The 23,903-nt window shown below is 38.2% G+C and overlaps 1 protein-coding gene across 1 annotated transcript in view; it reads right to left on the bottom strand.

Moving 5' to 3' along the window:
- The window catches only part of LOC136858478 (sialomucin core protein 24), a 61,273-nt gene that overhangs the window by 16,809 nt on the left and 20,561 nt on the right, over positions 1-23,903 (bottom strand). The window contains exon 2 of the mRNA XM_067138046.2: positions 21,839-22,261. Within this exon, the coding sequence (XP_066994147.2) occupies positions 21,839-22,261 (423 nt within the window). The remainder of the gene's footprint in view (positions 1-21,838; positions 22,262-23,903) is intronic.

The following is a 23,903-nucleotide window of genomic DNA, read 5'->3' as shown; positions in this document are numbered from 1 at the left end:
CTTCGACTTTTTATCCTGACCCAACCGACAACCGACCCACACTCTGCCCAACCCTGAGTTAGTCGGATGTTCATACAGGAATGGAGGCAACGTCCTAGAGGGTATTTACCCTTGGGTACGGTACAATGACAAAATTGTTGAACTGTTGAAGTATTGTAAAGCAAGGAATAGAATTAAGTAGTTTAATAGATATATATTTACCAGATATTGTAATAGGAGTTGAATCATGGCTGAGAAATGATATAATGGATGCAGAAATTTTCTCACGGCATTGGAGTGTGTAGGATGCTAAAAGGTTTGTTTTGTCACCTATTCAATACGGATAACAATGATTTTTATCATTGGAGTGTGTATCGTAGAGATAGGATAGGAATGGTGGGACGGGGAGTATTCATTCTGGTGAAAGAAGAAATTGTAAGCTACGAAAAAAGTTAAAGCTGAGATACATGAAATTCTAGGTCTAAGGCTCATTTCTAAAAGAAAATAGGCAACTTGATATATTTGGAGTGTACAGACCGGGAAAGGGTAGCACTGACGCGGATTCGGAATTATTTGATAGGATAGTCGGCTATGTGGGAAACGACATGGAAAGAAATGTGATTGTAGTGGGAGATCTGAATTTGCCAGATGTCAATTGGGAAGGAAATGCGAACGACAGGAAGCATGACCAACAAATGGCAAATTAATATGGGAAGGCCAGCTGATTCAGAAAGTGATGGACCCAACCAGAGGGAAAAATATCCTGGATGTCTTGCTGATAAAACCAGATGAGCTCTATAGGGAAACTGAAGTAATAGATGGTATTAGTGATCACGAAGCTTTTTTTGTCGTAGTCAAAAATAAATGTGATAGAAAGGAGGGTCTTAAAAGTACGACTATTAGGCAGTACCATATGGCTGATAAAGCAGGCATGAGGCAGTTTCTAAAAAGTAACTACGATCGGTGGAAAACGGTAAATAAAAATGTAAACAGACTCTGGGATGGGTTTAAAGAAATTGTTGAGGAATGCGAAAACAGGTTTGTACCTTTAAGGGAGGTAAGGAATGGTAAAGACCCACCTTATTATAATAGAGAAATAAAGATACTAAGAAGGAGGTGCAGACTGGAAAGAAATAGTTAGAAATGGCTGTGGAAGTAAGGAGAAATTGAAGGAACTTATACAAAATTGAATCTAGCAAAGAAGGCAGCTAAGGATAACATGATGGCAAGCATAATTGGCAGTCATACAAATTTAGTGAAAAATGGAAGGGTATGTATAGGTATTTTAAGGCAGAAACAGGTTCCAAGAAGGACATTCCAGGAATAATTAATGAACAAGGGGAGTGTGTATGTGAGGATCTTCAAAAGGCATAAGTATTCAGTCAGCAATATATAAAGATTGTTGGTTACAAGGAAAATGTCGAGAGAGGAGGAGACTAAGGCCAATGAAGTATTAAAATTTACATATGATAACAATGACATTTACAATAAGATACAAAAGTTGAAAGCTAGAAAAGCAGCTGGAATTGATCAGATTTCTGGGGATATACTATACTAAAGACATGCCTTTGCTGGCAGGACCTAGTGTTTACAGTGCACTATGTCTTCTGGTATGGGCTAGAGCAATTTTGTTACTTTCATTGATCTGTCTCTGACTTATCCTTGGCTTTGACAATATGAAAGTGACTGAGGTGTGAGGTGCTATTCCTTGTGCAGCCAGTCCCTGCAATGAATGGTGTGAAAACGTTGCTCATAGGGTCGGTTGATGCATGCATTTCAATGGGCTTGGCAGACTGATACGTAATAGCAACTTCTGGCTCGGTGAGGAAAGCAACGGGAAACTACCTCACTCCTCGTTTCCCCAGTACGCCTCTTCAGTGATGCCTAGGCCATCTATGACAGCTGATGGCAGAGCTGTTGAGGATCCAACCAGCCTTAGGGCTGAAGACTGAACATAAATACATACTAAAGACAATGGGTTGGGATATAGTACCATATCTGAGGTACTTATTTGATTATTGTTTGGTCAGAGGAGCTATACCAGATGAATGGAGAGTTGCTATTGTAGCCCCTGTGTATAAAGGAAATGGTGATAGACATAAAGCTGAAAATTACAGGCCAGTAAGTTTGACATTTGTTGTATGTAAGCTTTGGGAAGGCATTCTTTCTGATTATATTAGACATGTTTGTGAAATTAATAACTGGTTCGATAGAAGGCAGTTCGGTTTTAGGAAAGGTCATTCCACTGAAGCTCAACTTGTAGGATTCCAGCAAGATATAGCAGATATCATGGATTCTGGAGGTCAAATGGACTGTATCGCAATTGACCTGTCTAAAGCATTTGATAGGGTGGATCATGGGAGTGCAATTGGACTAAACAAAAGTGACTGAATGGGTTGCTATATTTCTAGAAAATAGATCTCAGAGAATTATGAAGCTTTATCTGACCCTGTAATAATTTTTTTTTTTGTTCGTTGTTTTACGTCGCACCTACACAGACAGGTCTTATGGCGACGATGGGACAGGAAAGGGCTAGGAGTGGGAAGGAAGCGGCCGTGGCCTTAATTAAGGTACAGCCCCAACATTTGCCTGGTGTGAAAATGGGAAACCACGGAAAACCATTTTCAGGGCTGCCGACAGTGGGGTTCGAACCTACTATCTCCCGAATACCGGACTCACTTAAGAGACTGCAGCTATCGAGCTCGGTCCTGAATAATTAAGAGGGGAATTCCTCAAGGCACTATTATCAGACCTTTATGTTTTCTTATATATATAAATGATAAGAGTAAAGGAGTGGAATTGGAGGTAAGGCTTTTTGCAGATGATTTTATTCTGTATAGAGTAATAAATAATTTACAAGATTCTGAGCAACTGCAACGTGACCTCGATAATGTTGTGAGATGGACAGCAGGCAATGGTATGTTGATAAACGGGGTTAAAAGTCAGGTTGTAAGTTTCACAAATAGGAAAAGTCCTCTCAGTTTTAAATTACTGCGTTGATGGGGTAAAAATTCCCGTTGGGGATCATTGTAAGTATCTAGGTGTTAACATAAGGAAAGACCTTCATTGGGGTAATCAAATAAATAGAATTGTAAATAAAGGGTACAGATCTCTGCACATGGTTATGAGGGTGTTTAGGGGTTGTAGTAAGGATGTAAAAGAGAGGGCATATAAGTCTCTGGTAAGACCCCGACTAGAGTATGGTTCCAGTGTATGGGACCCTCACCATGATTACCCGATTCAAGAATTGGAAAAAATCCAAAGAAAAGCAGCTCGATTTGTTCTGGGTGATTTCCGACAAAAGAGTAGCGTTAACAAAAATGTTGCAAAGTTTGGGTTGAGAAGAATTGAGAGAAAGAAGAAGAGCTGCTCGACTAAGTGGTATGTTCTGAGCTGTCAGTGGAGAGATGGCGTGGAATGACATTAGTAGATGAATAAGTTTGAGTGGCGTTTATAAAAGTAGGAAAGATCACAATATGAAGATAAAGTTGGAATTCAAGAGGACAAACTGGGGCAAATATTCATTTATAGGAAGGGGAGTTAGGGATTGGAATAACTTACTAAGGGAGACGTTTAAAAATTTCAAATTTCTTTGAAATCATTTAGGAAAAGGCTAGGAAAACAACAGATAGGGAATCTGCCACCTGGGCGACTGCCCTAAATGCAGATCAGGATTGATTGATTGATTTCATTATATTGTAAGTGTGAAATAAAATCGAAGTTGTTTGATTTAAGATCACATGCACAACACAATAATCATAAGAGGCCAATCCCTTTACTTGTCTGCGTCAGCAAACAATAGACTTTCACATTACAAGGGAAATATAGTCTGATAACGTAGGTGTACTGATAAAATAGTGAAAAGCATACGAGTACATCTGATCTCTGAAAGAAATTTGAGCCCTAATAACTCAGTTGGTCTAAGGACAGAAAATGCTAAGGTTATGACGGGAGAAAATAATGGAGAAAAGTTACAAAATCCGTGCATAGTTTTGTTTGTATGTGTACGCCAATCCCTCCAGCTTGCAGTAAGCAATGAGCAATACTCACTGGATTTCTATAGAGCCTGCTGTTCATCGCATTTTAAATCGGTACAACATATTAATTACATTTTAACTTGCCAAAACAAGGAGAAAATCACTAAACTTCTCAAAAGCTTTCTGCCATGTACAATGACCTACAAAATGTGTTGTTTTTTTCTTATTTGAAACCAATTTTGGTGGAAACTCAGAAAATAAAGCCTTTGAGGAAGAGATACTGACAGAAAAAAGTACTACATACATACATCATTATAGACCGTTATGCCTTTCAGCGCTCAGTCTGCAAGCCTCTGTGAATTTACTAAATGTCGCCATAATCCTCTATGTGCAACTAGTGCTGTGGCCTCTTTTAGTTCTATACCTCTTAAATCGTTAGAAACTGAGTCTAAACATCATCTTTGTATCCCTTAACTTCTATTACCCTCCATAACAGAGTCCATTATTCTCCTAGGTAACCTATCCTCCTCCATTCACCTCACATGACCCCACCACCGAAGCCAGTTTATGCGTACAGCTTCATCCATAGAGTTAATTCCAAACTTAGTCTTTATCTCCTTATTCAGAGCACCCTCCTGCCATTGTTCCCACCTCTTTGTACCAGCAATTATTCTCGCTATTTTCATGTCTTACTTCTAACTTACGAATAAGATATCCTGAGTCCACCCAGCGTTTGCTTCCGTAAAGCAAAGTTGGTCTGAAAACAGAGCGATGTCAAGATAGTTTTGTCCGAGAGCTGACTTCCTTCTTACAGAATACTGTTGATTGCAACTGTAAGTTCACTGCATTAGCTTTACTGCGCTTTGATTCAATCTCACTATATTACCATCGTGAAAGAAAACACATCCTTAAATACTTGAAATTATCTACCCGTTCCAGCTTTATCACCACTCCAACATTCAATTCTGTTGAATTTCTTACCTACTGATATCAATTTAGTCTACGAAAGGACAATTTTCATACCATACTCACTGCACCTATTTTCAATTTGCAAGATATTAGAGTACAGGCTTTCGGCACAATCTACTATTAAGACCAAGCCGTCAGCATAGGTCAGACAGCTTACTACATTTCCACCTAACTGAATCCCTCCCTGCCGCTGTACCTTTCAGCAGATGATCCATGCAGAGATGCCAACTATTACGATTGAATCGTAATAATTACGAATTACCCATCATAATTACGCCTTTACGAATGACACAGCGCAAATTAAGATTTTTTGTCAATTTTTAAATGTAAGTGCATGAAGTATTTAAAAAGATGCACAAGGAATGCCATTTAAGCTTGAATTCTCAGAATATTATGCTTGGATTTCTCAATAATAATTTATACCCTGCGCTTTCCTGTCTCTTGTTTAAGAATATTTCGAGTTTTCACACGCCGAACGCAGTGTGTGCTTCCAGTATTGGAAAAACAGCCACATGTGAAGTGGTATATCTTGTTGAGTTGTCTTTGTTCGTCACATGATCAGACTTCCATGCAAGTATCTGAATTCTTTTGTCTTTTTGATTTAGCGGCAAAGTGGTGGCGGTGGTAACAAACTCCGATTCATTGTGAATACTGTGTGCGTGACTGTTGAATTAATTATTGCGATTTTGGTTGCCAAATTTATATATATATTGCTCTTCTGGGATGTATACTAATCGCGTGTTATGAAATGCAAAGTTTGAAATAAACAATGAAGCGATTTCTTGTGCAGGAAATTATATTAGTGACGTTACCGTGACTAGTGACGCTAGTAAGAAACTAAAAATAGTTCAAAAATTTAGGGAGGAATACTCAAAAGAATGGCCCTGTTTACTGCGTTCCTCAAAATCTCCTTCACACGTGTTTTGTAGTGTGAGTAGCCGTGATTTTTCAGTTGCGCTTGGTGGGCGAGACGACTGTCGTAAACACGTGGCTAGCAAAATTCATACGGATACAGTTAAGCTGAGGGACACAAACAAGAATTTAACCATTTTTGCTACATCCTCGGAAGATGAAAACTCAGTAACAAACGCGGAGCTGTTGTTTACGACTTTTCTTGTTGAACACAACTTTCCTTTAGCCTGCAGTGACCATGCAGGATGTTTGTTCAAGAAAATGTTTCCCGATTTGAAAACGGCTTCGAAGTACGGTTGTGTGAAAACAAAAATGGCAGCGCTAGTTAAAACTTTGGCTTTTACAGTTGAGGGAAAGGTAACAGAGTTAATTAAGTTCCAGCCCTTTGCCCTGGCAACAGACAGAAATAATGATATTAATGACAAAAAGCTCTACCCAGTAGCTGAGACGCTTTTCGACGGGGAATCTACGCAAATTTCAACTATAATTCTTACAATTCGGGAATCCAACGACAATACAGGCAAAGGGATGTTCAATATTTTGGATGATGAACTGAAGAAGAGTGGGATTCCGTGGGATAACTGCATAGGTTATGCACGTGATAATGCAAGTACTATGACTGGTGTTTCCGAAGGTAATAGGATATAAACTTCATGGTTTTGATCTGTATTGAATTGTGATCACAATAATAATTATTAAATTAATGTTGTATGGTCCACATTTTTCAATATTATATTATGCAATATTAATGAATTACATTACTAAACTAGGGACTACTTTTCGGCCTTGGCTGGCCATCTTCAGCCTTAATGTAATACATCTAATAACTAAACAAATGTAAAAAACATGCAATTGACATGAAAACTAATGTACAAACACACAATTAACATTAAAACCTGGGATAAACTACGTGTAAAATCTGAAAAAGAAATTAGACTAAATTCTTAGCATCTGGAGTATGCTCATCAACCAGGCTCTTTCATGTATTGATATTCATAGAATTGTTAGTTCCATCACTGCTAATCATTACAATTTCAATTGCAAAATGGGAACTGGTAAATGTTGATTCTGTAGTCAGATCATCAATCACCAAATCGACTTGAGTGGTGTTAGCAGTATGCAAGCCACTGGATGCCAGTAAATAACCACCAGCTGACGCAGAACTGCTAGATGGATTCAATCCGTCAAGATTCTTTACACCCCCAAATTCACAAACGAGCAGCGTACAACAGCATTGTGTACCGAGCCTTCAATGTTCCAATGTCTAAAAGAAACCTCAAAAATGAGTTGAACACCAGTCGTGATATAACTAAATCTAATGGATACAACAGTTGCTTTATTGAAAAAAAAAAAAAAAAAACAGTCAAATATAAATATCGCCCCTCTACCACTTTGAAAAATGTGGAACAAAACAACTCCTCCCTCTCTATCTTTACGTTCAACGAACAAATTTACAAAGTCACCAACATCTTTAAAAAGCATGATGTAAAAGTAGTTTTCAAAATCAATAGGAATGCACAAGTCTTACATAATGCCACATCCATAAACAAGTTCAATAGCTTTTCAAAATCAGGAGTATACAGGATTATTTGCAACAGTAGTAATTCTTCTTGCGTCTGACAGATCGGGAGGAATTTTAATATAAGGTACTCGGAACACGTCAATGCCCTGAAGTACAATAAATTTTCAGCTGTAGGACAGCATATGAATGACTATAATCACAAATTCACAGACATAAAACAAGATATGGAAATTCTCAAAATCATCAACAAAGGACCCCTCCTTAACATTACTGAAAGCTGCTTCATACATATAGATCAATATTTTAAGCCAAATCATAATCTTAACAAAATTTCAGAAGAGCCAAATATCCTATTTGACCTAATTCTCATTTTTAGAAATGTCAAACCAACAAGTCATAATTCAGTAGTTCATAATATTCACAGCACCTTTCCTCAGCAGCCATCTCTTTTCCCACATCCTTAGTCCCCCCCCTTCTATTGGTTAATTTTATCTCTCATTTATTCAGGTTAACTTCATGGACACCACAATGAATTGCAAATTTATACCAGCCACAAATTAAGAATGTGTCAGTTTTAACCATATCTTCATGTGCCGTCCTGACACTGTCCAACAGCATTTCAGCATGTTTTTAACAAGCACTATGGGAACATTTCATTTCATTTCATTTACGTTGGTCGATGTGGAAACGCAATCTGGCAGTTCTGAGTCAGCTGATGGTTATTTACAGTGGCATCCAGTGGCTTGCATCACTCAAGTAGATTTGGTGATTGATGATCTGACTACAGAATCAATATTTACCAGTTCCCGTCTTGCAATTGAAATTGTAATGATTAACAATTCTATGAATATCAATACAAGAAAAAATCTCGATGAACATACTCCAGATGCTAAGAATTTAGAGCGTAATTTATTTTTCAGATTTTACACTTAGTTCATCCCAGATTTTAATGTTAATTGTGTGTTTGAACATTAGTTTTCATGTCAATTGTGTGTTTTTACATTTTAGTTATCAGATGTATTACATCAAGGCTGAAGATGGCCAGCCAAGGCCAAAACTAGTCCCTACTTTAGTAATGTAATTCAATAATACTGCATACTACAGTATTGAAAAATGTGGACCATACGACATTAATAATTATTATTTACCAAGGTGTGAGCTCCTTTATTTGTAAACAAAATCCTAATATTCGTGTGTAAGGCTGTGCTTGTCATTTTGTGCACTTAGCTGCTCAAAAGGGGTGCAGTGCTCTTGTAAATGTTAATATTGAGCAGTTTTTAATTTATGTTTATCACTATTTGCCGAAGAGTTCAAAGAGGCAAAATGCTTTAAAGCTCGATGAAAAACCTCACAAAATTTTGAAGTATGTTTCTACCAGGTGGTTATCTCTTCTACAGTGTGTATGAAGGATCTCATAAGTGGAACCCTTTAAAAATGCTCTTCTGTGAATCAGATTCTGACAGGGCCAACTCAAAATTTCTGAAAGTTAAGGAACAATTTGAAAATCCATCTACTAAGCTTTAGCTTTTGTTTCTCAGCTCTGTTCTTCCACTTTTCAACTCCTTAAAAGTATTCCTCCAACAAGACACCACTTATTCATAAACTTCATTCAAAGATAAATGAATTTTTCAGTGACCTTATTGTTCGCTTTGCAAGAGCATCCTCTGTTCCAGAGTCCCGATACTAATTTGCTTGATGTAAAATTTAGTTCTATTAAGTTACAGAAAAGTGACAGAGTTGGTCATTGGGGCAAACACAAGGGCTTACATAAAGGCAGTTTCTCTACATGAAACTACATTTATGCCGATATGAGACTGTTCTATACAAAAACATACAAGTACATTGTCAGCAAATTGCCAATTAGGGATAAGTTTCTTGAGCATGCTGAAGTTCCTGATGTTTTCCAAAGGAAATCCAAGAGGTTCTCAGCAGAATTTATGATTGACTGGTTTCCCAAAATTCTGCCATCAGAAGAAATTGATTCTTTAGAAACCGAGTTTAGTCATTTCCAATTTGATGGATTCCCTTGAAAGGATGAAAGGGCCGACATACTTTGGTTCGAAATATCGAAGATCACTGATGCATCAGGTATACGGAAGTATCCTTCACTGAGTAAGCTAATGATTGCTATTCTAGTATCCCATAACAATGCTCCAATGGAAAGAGGTTTTAGTTTGGTGAGGAACAACAACAAAACAATTCTGTACTAATATGAACACCGAACTGTTAAGTGCTCTGTTAGTGCAGAGGATACACATGATATCAAAAGAAAAAGTATCTCACCAGTGTACCTTCACAAAACAGGAACAACTAGCTGCTACGGGGCAACTACAGTACTCAACAAAAGAAATGATCCTTCAATCTCTGCTCAGGTATGTACTGCAGATCACCTGTTACTCTAGCAGGTAAGAATCATACATTGTTTATATGTCAGTCTTTGAATATGTTACATCTGGTTGAACTGTATGATGTTCATTGATTTTTGAATGATGTTTAAGTTAGAAAGATTTTTTTGGGGGAAAAAAAATTATGTGCACCCGATGCCCTAACAGCTGCATTACTAATTGCCTTTCTTGAAAGTTGCCATCTCTGTCCATGTAAACTATGAACAACAAAGGTGCAAGATTACAGCCATGTCTAACCTGTGTAATTACTCTGAACCAAGAAGTCATTCTACCATCAATTCTCACTGCAGCCCAATTGTCAACATAAATTCCTTTGACTGATTTTAATAATCTACCCTTGATCCCATAGTCCTCAAGTATGGTGAACACCTTTTCCCTCGGTACCCTGTCATATGCTTTCTCTAGATCTATGAAACAAACACATTTTTCAATTACCTGGTATATACTGAAAATCTGATCCTGACAGCCCCTTTGGGGTCTGAAACCATACTGGTTTTATCCAACATCCTCAAAACCACTGATCGCACCCTCCCTTCCAAGGTGCCAGTGAATACTTTGCCTGGTATACTAATCAATGAGATACCTCAATAGTTGTTGCAATCCTTCCTGTTCCCTTGATTATAGGTAGGTATAATTACTGCTTTTGTCCAATCTGAAGGTACCTTACAACACTCCACGCCAATCTTATTATTCTTTGAAGCCATTATTTATCCCTGCCTTCCCACTATAATACACTATTTCAAATCTAATTACATCTATTCCTGCTGCTTTTTGACAATGGAGTTTATTTACCATTCTTTCCACTTCCTCAAGTGTAATTTCACCAACATAATTTTCTTCCTCCCCATGAGCTTGGTTGTTTGCGACACCACCATGAAGATTTCCTTTTACGCTGAGAAGAGTTTTAAAATATTCCCTCCAGCTGTCCAGTGATTCTCTGCTCAGTGATTCCCTGCTATCTATTATGAGTTCACCTGAATTACCCAAAACACTGTTCATTTCCTTTCTCCCTCCCTAAGATTCTTTATTGCTGTGCAGAAAGGTTTCCCTGCTGCTTGACCTAGCTTTTCCAGGTTATTACCAAAATCTTCCCATGACTTCTTTTTGGATTCAACTTCGTTCTGTTTCTTTCATCTACGTACCAATCCCTGTCTGCCTCGGCCCTTGTTTGGAGCCATTTCTGATAAGCCTTCTTTTTACGTTTACAGGTTGCTCTCACTTCATCATTCCACCAAGATGTTCGCCTTTTCCCATCTTTACACACAGTTGTTCCTAGGCATTCCCTTGCTGTTTCTACTACAGCATCCCTGTATGTCACCCATTCACTTTCTATATCCTGAACCTGCTTACTGTCTACTGTTCGAAACTTCTCACTAATCATATCCATGTACTTCTGTCTAATTTCCTCATCCTGGAGATTTTCTACCCTTATTCGTTTGCAGACAGATTTCACTTTCTTTACCCTAGGCCTAGAGATACTTAGTTCACTACAGATCAGATAGTGGTCTGTATCATCGAAAAATCCGCGAAAAACTCGCACATTCCTAACAGATTTCCTGAATTCAAAGTCTGTTAAGATATAGTCTATTATGGATCTGGTACCCCTAGCCTCCCATGTGTAGCGGTGAATAGCCTTATGCTTGAAGAATGTATTCGTAACAGCTAAACACATACTAGCACAGAAGTCCAGCAAACGCTTTCCATTCCCATTAGCTTCCACATCTTCCCCACATTTACCAATCACCCTTTCGTATCCTTCAGTTCTATTACCAACTCTCGCATTGAAATCACCCATTAGCACTATTCTATCCTTGCTGTTGACCCTGACCACGATGTCACTCAATGCTTCATAGAACTTGTCAATTTCATCCTCATCTGCACCCTCACATGGTGAATACATAGACAATTCTCGTCCTAATTCCTCCAACTGCCAAATCTACCCACATCATTCGCTCGTTTACGTGTAACTAAAACTATGTTGCGTGCAATAGTATTCCTGAAGAACAGCCCTACTCCAGACTCTGCCCTTCCCTTTCTAACACCCATCAAGTACACTCTATAATATCTCATTATCTCCCCTTACCTGAATATCACTTACTCCTAGTACATCGAGATGCATCCTCTTCGCTGACTTAGCCAATTCTACTTTCTTTCTTCCATAAGTCCCATTAATATTGATAGCTCCCCAACAAATTCCATTTCGTTCACCAAGTTGTTTCCAAGGAGTCCCTCACCCGTGAAATGGGATTGTTACTCTGTTACTCCCATAGGTCTGAGGCTTGCTTAAAATGTTCTGAGCTCGGTAAATTCATAAAACAGGAACCTACCCTACTTACACATAGTCCAAGTGAGGATCTCTACTCTAACTGGTTAGGGACCCTTAGTGGATTGTATAGCCCTAGCTGCCTGAGCATAAGGAGGGCCATGACTCAAAATGTGAAAAGAAAAAAAAAACACTTTCTGGCATGTACAGTGACCCACAAAATGTATTGTGATTTTCTTACTTGAAACCAATTTTGGTGGAAATTCAGAAAACCAATAAAGCCTTTGAGGAAGAGAATACTGACTCAACTAAGTTAATTAATGACCAACTAAATCACTACAGTCATTGAGTAAGTGCGTCTCAATTTCTACGGTAATTTTCCCATTAGTCACCTCAGTTGAAAGTTATTTGGAACCAAAACGATACCTTGTTTCTGATTTTGATTCAGCTCTAAATGAACATAGGCACAGTTTCATAATTGACATTGAGATTAACATTTGGCACAGATGAACTACAGTCATGCCTTCCACATAATATAAATAAAATAAAATGACAAACATGTTTTCTGCTGAGGAAAACCTGTAAGTACCGAAACCTTCACTTGATAGCGCATGTGATCTTTGTGTTTCTCATAACATACTTATTGGTATCCCAGTGGAAAAATATTACTGACACCAAATACGAAAATACTTTAATTCAATAGAGTTTTGGATTAAGGTAGATTATTGTGATGAAAATCTCTATCAAGAACTTATATTCTTGGCATTTTCTATACTACGGGTACCATATTCAAATGCTGATGCAGAACGTGTCTTTGGTCAAATTAATATTGTAAAATCAGAATAAAAAAACAGAATGACGACACAAACATTAGATGCCATTCTGCTTGTACATTTTGGCCCCAGAGGAACCAATAAACTGCTGCCATTCATATAAATCCCCTACAAGCGAGTTTAAACCAATTATCACCACAGCAGCATACTCTTATGCTGTGCTTTTAATACCACTAACGTATCTTCTGCTACCTTTAGTAATGCTATTGAAGATGACGAGCAGGATGAGACCATGTTTTTCAATAATTAGGAGAGTTCATCTGGCCTTTTTTAAGCTATTAAAGTCTGTAATTTTAACCATTTTTAGCAATATTTTTAATACAGTTCACCTACTTTTTGTGTTTGTGAGCTGGCAACACTGGTTGTACGGGCAGAGTACCATAAAAAATTCAACTACCTTGAACAGATGACCTTAGGATCCAGAGGCAGGCATTCTACCGCTGGTCGAGAGAAGTAGCTTCTAATAGGGTGTTTCAATGGCATGCGAGGTTTACAGACTGCTAAGATATCTGAGAACATGAACAGGGAAGCCCGACAGCTGCACACTCAAAAACAGATTCCTAGGATGAATAGATAACTATTGCTTCAGATATTAGAATTACATATAAATCATTTCAAGACTTATACTAGGTAGTTTAGCATACACTGCATTATCACCTAACCTATACCCTGGATTGTGACACCTGGGAGAAGTAGGAGCACAATTATGTTAACCAGCTTAGTCAGATCGACTGCGATGGTAGAATGTTCTTTTTCAGGGTTATTACCGGTGAGGAGAAATGAGCTTGTGGTTAAGACAATAGCCAGATAGTCAATGCCATTTTCTTTGGCATCAAGAGTACCGTTATATTTGCCAGTCCATTGGGTGGTAAAGATAAACATGAGTAACATACTCTAGGGGCAAAAGATCTCTATAGGTTGATGCCCCGAACAAATAGCATTTAAAAAATATTTACTGTATATATATATATACTAGCAAGGTACCCGTGCTTCGCTACGGTATTATACTGAAATTTATAATTGAATGCTTATTGTTTTAGATATATAATCCGCCGAAATTCGCGATCTGACACGTTTTCAGCGAGAATCCACAAAAATTCCCGATCTGACTCGTTTTCTATTAGATTACGGCACGTTTCCTCCCATTTTTCAATCTTCCTTTCCAGCAATCGATTTCGTACTTCCCGGGCTAGGCTCAGGTATTCTTCCCGGTCAGTTGGGTCTGTAAATCTTTGCCATACCGTATTTTCCTATAATCATTTTTAATCTGGATAAAATCCTTCAGGAGATCCGGCGTGGTGTCATATTGGGTGCCTTGGCGGCACTGAACCCGCAGTCGGACTGCATTCTTAGTCATTACCCGTCCAGGAGCCGTTTCCAGCGCGGTTCGCATATTTGACGACGGTCCGGAACATTATTATTAATATTATTATTATTATTATTATTATTATTAATGTTATTCTTATTATTACTATTATGTGTTGCTGGGATGAATGATGACAGGGAAAACCGGAGTATCCGGAGAAAAACCTGTCCCGCCTCCGTTTTGTCCAGCACGAATGTCACATGGAGTGACCGGGATTTGAACCACGGAACCCAGCTGTGAGAGGCCGGCGCGCTGCCGCCTGAGCAACAGAGGATCCTTATAAGTACATTAAGAACAGTAAAATCAATTGGTCTCATCTCCTTTTACACCCCACCGCCGTTAGTTTTTACTGCCAACCCCCCTCCCCCAAAAAAAATTAAAAGGCGGCATGTTTCTTTATGTATAACGGAGATTCCAAACACCAATGTTCACGTCTTACCTTCAGTTTTGAGATATAAGTATCCCCATAAATATAATTTACTTTTGTCACTTCATTTCAAACTACTCCCCCCCCCCCCAAGTGAATTTTCCCGCAAAAAAAATACTTGTTTCTTTAATAGTGAAGGATCTTCTAAATACCAACTATCACGACTAACTTCTTCAGTTTTTGATTTATGTGTCCTGATGAAAGGAATTCAACTCCTTTACACTCCCGCCCCCCAAGATGGTTTCCCCCCCAAAACGCGTTTTTCTTTTTTTTTAAAGGAGATCCAAATACAAATTTTCACGTCTGTAACAACTTTAGTTTTTATTAGATGTATATATTCTCATACAATTAAAGTCAATTAATTTTTCAATTCTTTCACCCCCTCCCCCCGCTTCATTGGATTTTCCGAGAATACGTGTTTCTTTACTTTTAAAGCAGATTGCAAATATCAAATTTCACAACTGTAACATCTTCATTTTTAAGATATCAGTAGCCTAATTACAAGAATTCAACACCATTTTCAGTCACTTTCACCCCCAATCCACCCAAGTGGTATTTCCGAAAATTAAAAATACACATTTCTTTATGTTTAATAGAGATAAAAATACCATTTTTCACTTCTGTAACATGTTAAGTTTTTTTAGATATACTGTAAAAATTCTCATTTTAAAATTTCACCCCTTTTGGGTTCCCCTTAAGTGGAGTTTCCAAAAACAAATCACCTATGTTTCTTTACATTTACAGGAGATTCCAAACACCCACTTTTTACGTCTGTAACATTTTACGTTTCCAAGATAATCTTTCAAAAATTTCACCCCAATTTGTCACTTCTGTTTAACCGCCATTAATAGGATTTTCCAAAAACTAAAAAAAAAAATACGTGTTTCTTTATTTTTAAAGGAGATCCCATATACAAATTTTCAGTTCTGTAATATCTTCTGTTTCTGAGATATATGTATCCTCATTAAAGGCATTCAACCCATTTTTTACCCTTTTACACCCCTCCTATTGGGATTTACAGGAAACAAACAATACGTGCTCCTTTATTTTTAGAGGAGATTCTAACTACCAATTTTTACATCTGTAAATTTTAAAGTTTTAAGATGTAGACACATTCATTTTTAAAAATTCACCCCCCTTTTCACCCCTCAATATTTGGATTTTCCAAAAACGAAAAAATACGTGTTTCTTTACATTTAAAGTAGATCCCAAATACCAATTTTCAGGTCTGTAATATCTTCAGGTTATAAGTAGCCTCATTAAAGGCATTCAACCCATTATTCACCCTTTTACACCTTTCCTATTGGGATTTTCCGAAAACAAAAGAATACGCGTTTCTTTATTTTTAAAGGAGATTCTAAATTCCAATTTTTACATCTATAAACTATAACAGTTTTGAGATATAGATACACTCATTTTAAAAAATCACCCCCTTTTCACCCCCCATTAATTGGATTTTCCAAAAACAAAAAAATACGTGTTTCTTTATATTTAAAGGAGATCCCAAACACCAATTTTCAGGTCTGTAATATCTTCAGTTTCTGAAATATAAGTTGCCTCATCAAAGGCATTCGACCACTTTTTCACCCCTCCTATTGCGATTTTCCGAAAACAAAAAAATACGTGTTTCTTTATGTTTAAAGAAGATTCTAAATACCAATTTCTACATCTGTAAACTTTTAAACTTTCAAGATATAGACACACTCATTTTAAAATTTCACCCCTTTTTTCACCCCCTTAGCGAAGGAATATCCAAAAATCCTCTCTTAGCGAGCACCTACATCTTAATATGAATATATCCCCAAAATTTCATTTCTTTACGTCCAGTAGTTTTGGCTCTGCGATGATGAATCAGTCAGTCAGTCAGTCAGTCAGGACAAGTTATTTTATATATATATATATATATATATATACTCCAGGTCGTAAGAAAAAAGTTCTTGATAATGTACTCACAAGGGAGCTATCGACAAGTTCATATACAAATCGACAATGGAATTTTGCAGAGGATGAAAGGACCGTAAGAAAGCAATGTATAAAAATGTAGCTGCCATTTTGAGCTGTAAGGTCGTGAAATAGACATGGAAATGTCTAATAAGCAAGCGTTAGCATATGGCTGACCATGGACAGCCCTGGTGATCAGATGAAGCAAGCACGTTACCTTGACCTTTCTGTATCAGGCAATTAACAGATGTTCCTTTCAGAGAGCAGTCATGAATCTGACTAATGTCTGGAGTATGCATTAAATTATTTCCACTGTGACTGAAACCCTCCCTCTACCCAGATACGGTTGAACACCCCAAGGAGATAAGAAGCTATCCTCGCTGAGGTGTTTCAACATCTAGTTATGGACATTATCTCGTCCAGGAGCCATGTCCCTGCAAAGCGCCACGGCGCTGCAGAGTTTCCACTCCATAAAAGGCACATTATAGTCCTCTGAAAAGTAAGATGACAACGTTCTGCCTCCTGCTTCAGAGCCAGGAAATCATGATGGTAATCCCCAGAACTAGACACATCTGAGAAACAACTTCTAGGCAGTTAGTGACCGTTGGTGTATCGGTGACAATACCGCCTGCAATGGAAATGGAATGTACTCCAGAAATAAATCGAAGTTTAGTCAAAACTTGAGAAGACTGTGTGTATGATGTCACAGACACATCTTTCCCATGAAGCCTTAGCGTGAAGTTTTTAGAATGTTACCAAGTTGGCCACAGTAGGTTGGCTGCAATAGTGTTTATGAGCACGACAGCATTTCTTATAGCTGCTGCAATATCTTTGTTCCACCAAGGAACGAGTTTTTGTCGAGAATTCTCATAAAAAGATAGAATGGACTCCTCAGCAGCAGCAAGGATCACTTGTATAATATAGGTTATATCGCCATCTACGCTATAGCTATTTGAATCGTTAAGGACATAGCTAGCGATGAGAACTTTGGCCAATCAGTACATTTACGAATCTATCAGGGAGGAGCTTGAATGGATTTCTGTTTCAACAAAGTAAAAATAATGGGGAAGGGGTCACTGTCACAGACGTCACCGTGTACATCCCTACTACATGGGAACATGCACACGGCTGCACAGACTAACATCAATGCATGAGAAGGCACCATGTGCTACACTGAACTGTATTTGATCCCCTGTATTTAAAACACACAAATCCAGCTCTTCTATTAACTGTACCAACTCCCTTCCTCCAGGGCAAGGCATTTAGAGCCCCGCAACGGGTGATTGGTATTAAAATCACCCAATAAGACAAAAGGAGTTGGGAGCTGTTCTTTAAAATCAATTACATCATTGATATTAAGAGGCTGGCCTAGTGGGAAATAAACTGTTGCTATGAAAGGCAATGAAACTCGTACCACTACTGCCTCCAGCTGGGTTCTTGGTGGAACTACTACTCTGTAGGTATCAGAACGAACAAAAATACAGCCGTCCTGACAATGTCCAACAACATTTCAGCATGATTTAACAAGCACCACGAGAGCATCTCATTTTATCACCTTGATTGAGGATGAAACAACATCTAACAGTTCCCCGTCAGCTAGTGGTTATTTACAGCGGTGTCCAATGGATTGCATATAGCTAACACCACACAAATAGATTTGGTGATGAACTACGGGATCAAAATTTAAAAATCAGCAGTATTAGAACCAACAGTTCTGTGTATATAAATTAATACTTGAAATCAGTCTCAATGATGAGCATACTCAAGATGTTAGAACCTAGTTTATTTTCAAATTTATTCATAATTCCATCCCAGTTTTTAATGTCAATTTGTATATATTTGTTTCATTTGTTTTATGTCAATTGTTTGCATGTACATTTGTTTAGTTATTACGATATTTTACATTAAGGCTGAAGATGGCCAGCCCCGGTCGAAACTAGTCCCTAATTAATGTAATTTAGAATGTTACATATTATAGTATTGAAAGGTGGACCATTACTACATTAATTTAATAATTATATTGTACTTACAATTCAATACAGATCAGAACCATGGTTTATAACCTAAGTGTCTATAGTGTGTTTCATAGTTTAATATAGAGTGAAATCCTAATTCTTTCGTATTCAGCGTTTTAAGGAATGCCACAATATCACGTAGCAGGCAGTACACAGAAAAGCAGAATCTGCGAAAATTGGCATTTCTACATTACAAGATGAGATAGTTGTCAATTCGAAATCATGTAATTGGAAGTCCGATTTCTGCATTACAAAGATTTTGAATTCACGAGAGGTTTCACTGTATTCCAAAACTAACATCAGATTTCGCCGGTGTGTCCATTTCAAGTTTTTACATTGCACGAAAGGAATTATCCACCACTGGTCGTGTTACTGTCCAGTAAAAAGGGACCACGTGTGAGAAGTGTTTTAGACGTGGAGTGTGACGAACCTGTAAGTAATTTAGGAGAGGATTCTAGAGTAGAACGCAGCCGGGAAGGTGGTTTAAAGAGGGTTGCACAGTAACATTTGCGCGCTTTGTAGTATGACGTGTTTTCCGCAGGGCCAATAAAATCATTTCAGTAAGAAGTGCCTGTTTGTGCGGGTCACGAGTGAATGTTTCAAGTTTTATTTGTAAATATCAAAAAATGTTCTGCGTATAACAATAGTTATGTATTAAAACTGCGAATATCCTACGGCATTGAAACTGGCCCGTCCATTTACCTTCCTTAATATCTTGGAAATATTTTTCGGGGTTTGGTGTTAAAAATTAATTTGGACTTTCAGGAAACTTTTAAGCCCACGAAAAATATAGGTCATCGCTTTGGAATTAAAGATAACTGGATGAAAAAACGTAGGCCTACTTCCTCATTTGCATGAAAATATATTTTATAGCAGTGATAATGTATTGTTATCATCTTGGGCAAAGCAGCTATATCCGTAAATTTACAAGTTCATATTTGCATAAAGACCACGTGTACCTTGCAGAGTGATACGAAATGTTTGTTTGTGGCTACGTTACTCTTTCGATGGAAGGAATTTTAGTTCATTTCATTTATTTACTTTTGTTTTCAAAATGAGAGTGCGGGAATTATTTGGGTAAATACGGTATATATCTATTAAATTCCTTAATTCTATTCCTTTCTTTACGATACTTCTACAGTTCAACATTAACATTTTTATGTCATCCCTACTTGACTTCCAGATCCCTGTATCCTAATCACTGCTCTCTAGACCACCCCGTTTCCCTATAACCCTCTAAACAAATTTCCTAACTTATGCACACCACTTTGGTTTAAATGAAGGCCACGTGAGCGCAGATCCCTATCTCCTACCCACCCATTTGGATCTAGAAATCTTACTCCCTTCCCCACATACCCACTCCATAGTTTCATTTAAATCCCCAATCACCTACCAGTCAGTACCCCTCCTATACAGTATTCCACCGATAATATCCGCTTACTTAAACTTCATCCATGCTGCATTTACCAGATATCACACATCCCCAACTATGTTGGTACTTATACCTGCTTGCTTTACGTTGTTGATACCAACGTGAAACACTACCACCTTCTCCTTTCCCTCCTCCATCTCTATTTTCTTCAACACCTGCCTCAACCTAATTCCTGGATAACACTCTATCCTGGTTCCCTTTCCTCCACACACTTTCCTCACATGTCTAACAACAGAAATGGGAGACCAAATTTTGAGGTCAGAATTCGACAGAGACTTGAGAGACCTACATAGCAACAAGGCACCTGGAATTTATAACATGTCAGATCAATAAGGTTGATTGGACGAAGGCTATTGGAGATTCTGAAGGTGATCGGGATCAGATACTGAGAAATAAGAATGATCTACAATCTGTACAAAAATCAATTTGCAGTGGTAAGAGCCCAAGGCTATGAAAAAGCAGCAGTAATCAAAAAAGGAGTGAGGCAAGGCTGCAGTTTGTCTCCCCCACTCCTTTTCAATATTTACATAGAATAGGTGATAAAGGAAATCAAAGAGCAGTTCGAAAAAGGACTCGCAATCCAAGGAGAGGAAATCAAAACTCTGAAATTTGCCAATGATATCATTATTTTATCCGAGTCTACCAAAGATCTGGAGAACTGCTGAATGATATGGATACAGTCTTGGAGATGAAAATAAATATATCCAAAACAAAGGTAATGAAATGCCGTCAAATGAAATCTGGTAATGCAGGAAAAATTAGATTAGGAGAAATCTTTAAGGAAGTATATGAATATTATTACTTGGGTAGGAGAATAATGATGACAGAAGTAAGGGGGACATAAAATGCAGACTAACACAAGCAAGGAAGACCTTTCTTAAGAAAAGAAATGTGTTCACTTCAAACATTGATATAGGAATCAGGAAGACGTTTTTGAAAACTTTTGTTTGGAGCGTGGCATTGTATGGAAGTGAAACATGGACAGTAACTAGCTCAGAAAGAAAGAATAGAAGCTTTTGAAAGGTGGTGTTACAGAAGAATGCTGACGATGAGAAGGGCAGATCAAATCACAAATGAGGAGATAATGAATCGAATTGGTGAGAGGAAAACAATTTGGCAGGTTCTGTTCAGTTAGATTTTGAGGGAAGTATAAGCAGTAAAAATGGCAGGGGCAGAGCAAGGTATGGATACGACAAACAGATTAGAGTAGATGTAGGATGTAGTAGTTAAGTATAAATGAGAAGGTTAGCACAATAGGGTGGCATGAAGAGCTGCATCAAACCAGCCTATGGACTGATGACCCAAACAACAACATGTAACTGAGACAGGGTTACTAATAAAACAGGCTGCTGTCACATCATAGTCACGACAGTCACATGCTTATGTTGGTGTTCACAGTTATGCTTCATACGCAATACAGTAAATTTGAAACATTTCTACATTTAGAGGAAATGTTCCTGTAGCTCTAAAGCCACTTACAAAGGTCCCTTAAATTGTATTTTCAGTTCCATCCATTTTTTTTCATAGCCTCCTTTAGAAATCCAGTTCTTTGGAAAGGAGTTATTTTCTACGGTGTCAACTCCTACATTCCGTGATGATCACACTTTCAATCATGAAACTACAAACAATAAGAATCCAAAGGACATGTGTAGCAAATTAGAAACCAGACATTACAATTTCAGTTAGTTAACTAATTCAAAGAAAATGAAATACAAACACAAAAAATGGAAATGAGAAACTCATCGCAAAGGGATAGAACAACAAATTACAGAACTGTAATAAAGACAGAAAACTTACCTATGAAGCTAGGTCCATCAAATCTACGGTCCTTCGAGGGTTCATCAGTTGGCGTGAGAGTCGTTGTAGCAGGTTTCAGAGTTGGCCCTGCAGTTGGAACTGGAGTAGGTGTGGTAGAAGCAGTTGGAGTAGTAACAGTAGATGATGATGTTGTTGCCGTCGTGGTGGTGGGGGAAGTAGCAGAGGTGGTGGTGGTGGGGGGGGAAGTAGCAGAGGTGGTGGTGGTGGGGGAAGTAGCAGAGGTGGTAGTGGTGGTGGGGGAAGTAGCAGTGGTAGTGGTGGTGGTGGTGGTGGGGGAAGTAGCAGTGGTGGTGGTGGGGGAAGTAGCAGTGGTGGTGGTGGGGGCAGGGGTAGTGACAGGAGTAGTAGAGGAGGATGTAAGAGGCTGTGGTTGGTTTTCAGAATTGTTAGCAGGAGCTCCACCTGAGAAGAAAAAAATCAGTGTGTAAATGTGAGATTAATGCACTTTAGCTGTACAACAGGAAATATGTTGCTCAAACTAATACACACCTGAAGTATATTAAATGTGTAACTTTTATTTAAATTACAGTATTAAAGTGCTCCTCTAATGTTCAAGTCCTTCCCTCAAGCTTTTTAATTTGTTACCATACACATTTTTTTTAATACACCAGAATTAAACTTAGATGCATCAATGAAGTAAACCTCCCAACAACATGTTGTATCACGAACAGCAGCAGTGACTGAAGGATGCTAGAGAAAGCTTGTGCTTCCCAAGGATTGCCCAGCTCTCCCTTTATTTTAATTATTGAAATATCTGCGTTTTAGATTTCCCAATTTATCTTGTACTAAATTGTTTGAATAATATTTACATTTTATTTCAAAGATGCAGCACTTGGAAACTTATTTATGAAATTCGATGACCAGCAATCAATTGAGTAACCCAGCAGTGATATAGACGTGGGGTGGGCGATCGCCAAGGTGTTCGACGTGGAGATCAACACATTCAACTCTTTAACCGACAGTCTAAAATTTGAAGGCAATGCTATATGCCAGTTATCTTCTCCACAAGCAAGCATTTTAAAAAACATGCCAGCTTGAATGTACCTGTTATACAAGGTGTCCAGGTTAAAGGTATAATAATATAAAATTGAATAACTTGAGAAATAATGGAGATATTTATTGGCGGTTTGTTTCTACAACTAGGTAACTCAATGTTTTCTGTGTTCGCTTGCGGTCGTGCCACATGTGCATAACTGCATTATTCACGAGAAGTGTGCCAGTAACCATGTGGACTCCACAGCAGCAGAAGGTGTTCTGTGTGCTTTCGCTCACGGAGATAAAATCCGTTACACTAGTACAACGTAGATTTTGGTGTGAGTATGGACTGTTACCAACTGATGATGTTCCCACTTACGTAACAATAATGAAATGGGACAGGTGCCGTCGAGAATCTGGGACCTTGCCGTCAATGTCGGGCCACCACGCCAAGCACACAGTTTCAGAGGCTACTGTTGATTTAATCCGCGTGTCCTTCAAGCGGAGCCCTCGTAAGTCAATTCGACAAGCAAGTAGGCAGTTACAGTTACCTTGTTTGACAGTACACGATATTGTCCACAAAAGGTTGCGCCTACGGGTGTACAAACTGCAGCTTCGTCAGAAAATCAAACCCCAGGACAGGCCGCTACAGAAGGCATTCTCGGAGACGAGACAATTCTGGCAAAAATTGATCGAATCGAGGCATTCCTTGATTTGGTCTGTTTCTTGGACGCAGGGTTGCCAACTTAGCGGATTTTCCGCTAAGTTTGGCAGAATTAGAAGACTGTTGGCGGAGAAATATATCATTTAGCGGATGTTTTGGCGGAATTTTAGATGTATTACAGCGGAATTTAGTGTTTTATCCTTTTTACTTTTTTTTTTAATTTGTACTCCAGTCTCTCTCCGAGCTATTCCGTATTTCTTGTCAGGAGCTAGTAGTCATATGAGGAAAGCATGTTATTTGGATTTGATGTTATGAGATCATGGTACCTATCATAATTTTGTCATGCGCTGGGAAAGGGTACTTATCTCTTAGTCGAAGAATGACAACAGATAATAAAACTGTGAC

The sequence above is a fragment of the Anabrus simplex genome, chromosome 1 (assembly GCF_040414725.1).
Source record: "Anabrus simplex isolate iqAnaSimp1 chromosome 1, ASM4041472v1, whole genome shotgun sequence".
NCBI classification, from domain to species: domain Eukaryota; kingdom Metazoa; phylum Arthropoda; class Insecta; order Orthoptera; family Tettigoniidae; genus Anabrus; species Anabrus simplex.
Note: the sequence above shows the minus strand (reverse complement) of the source record. Positions and strands in the feature narration are given on the sequence as shown.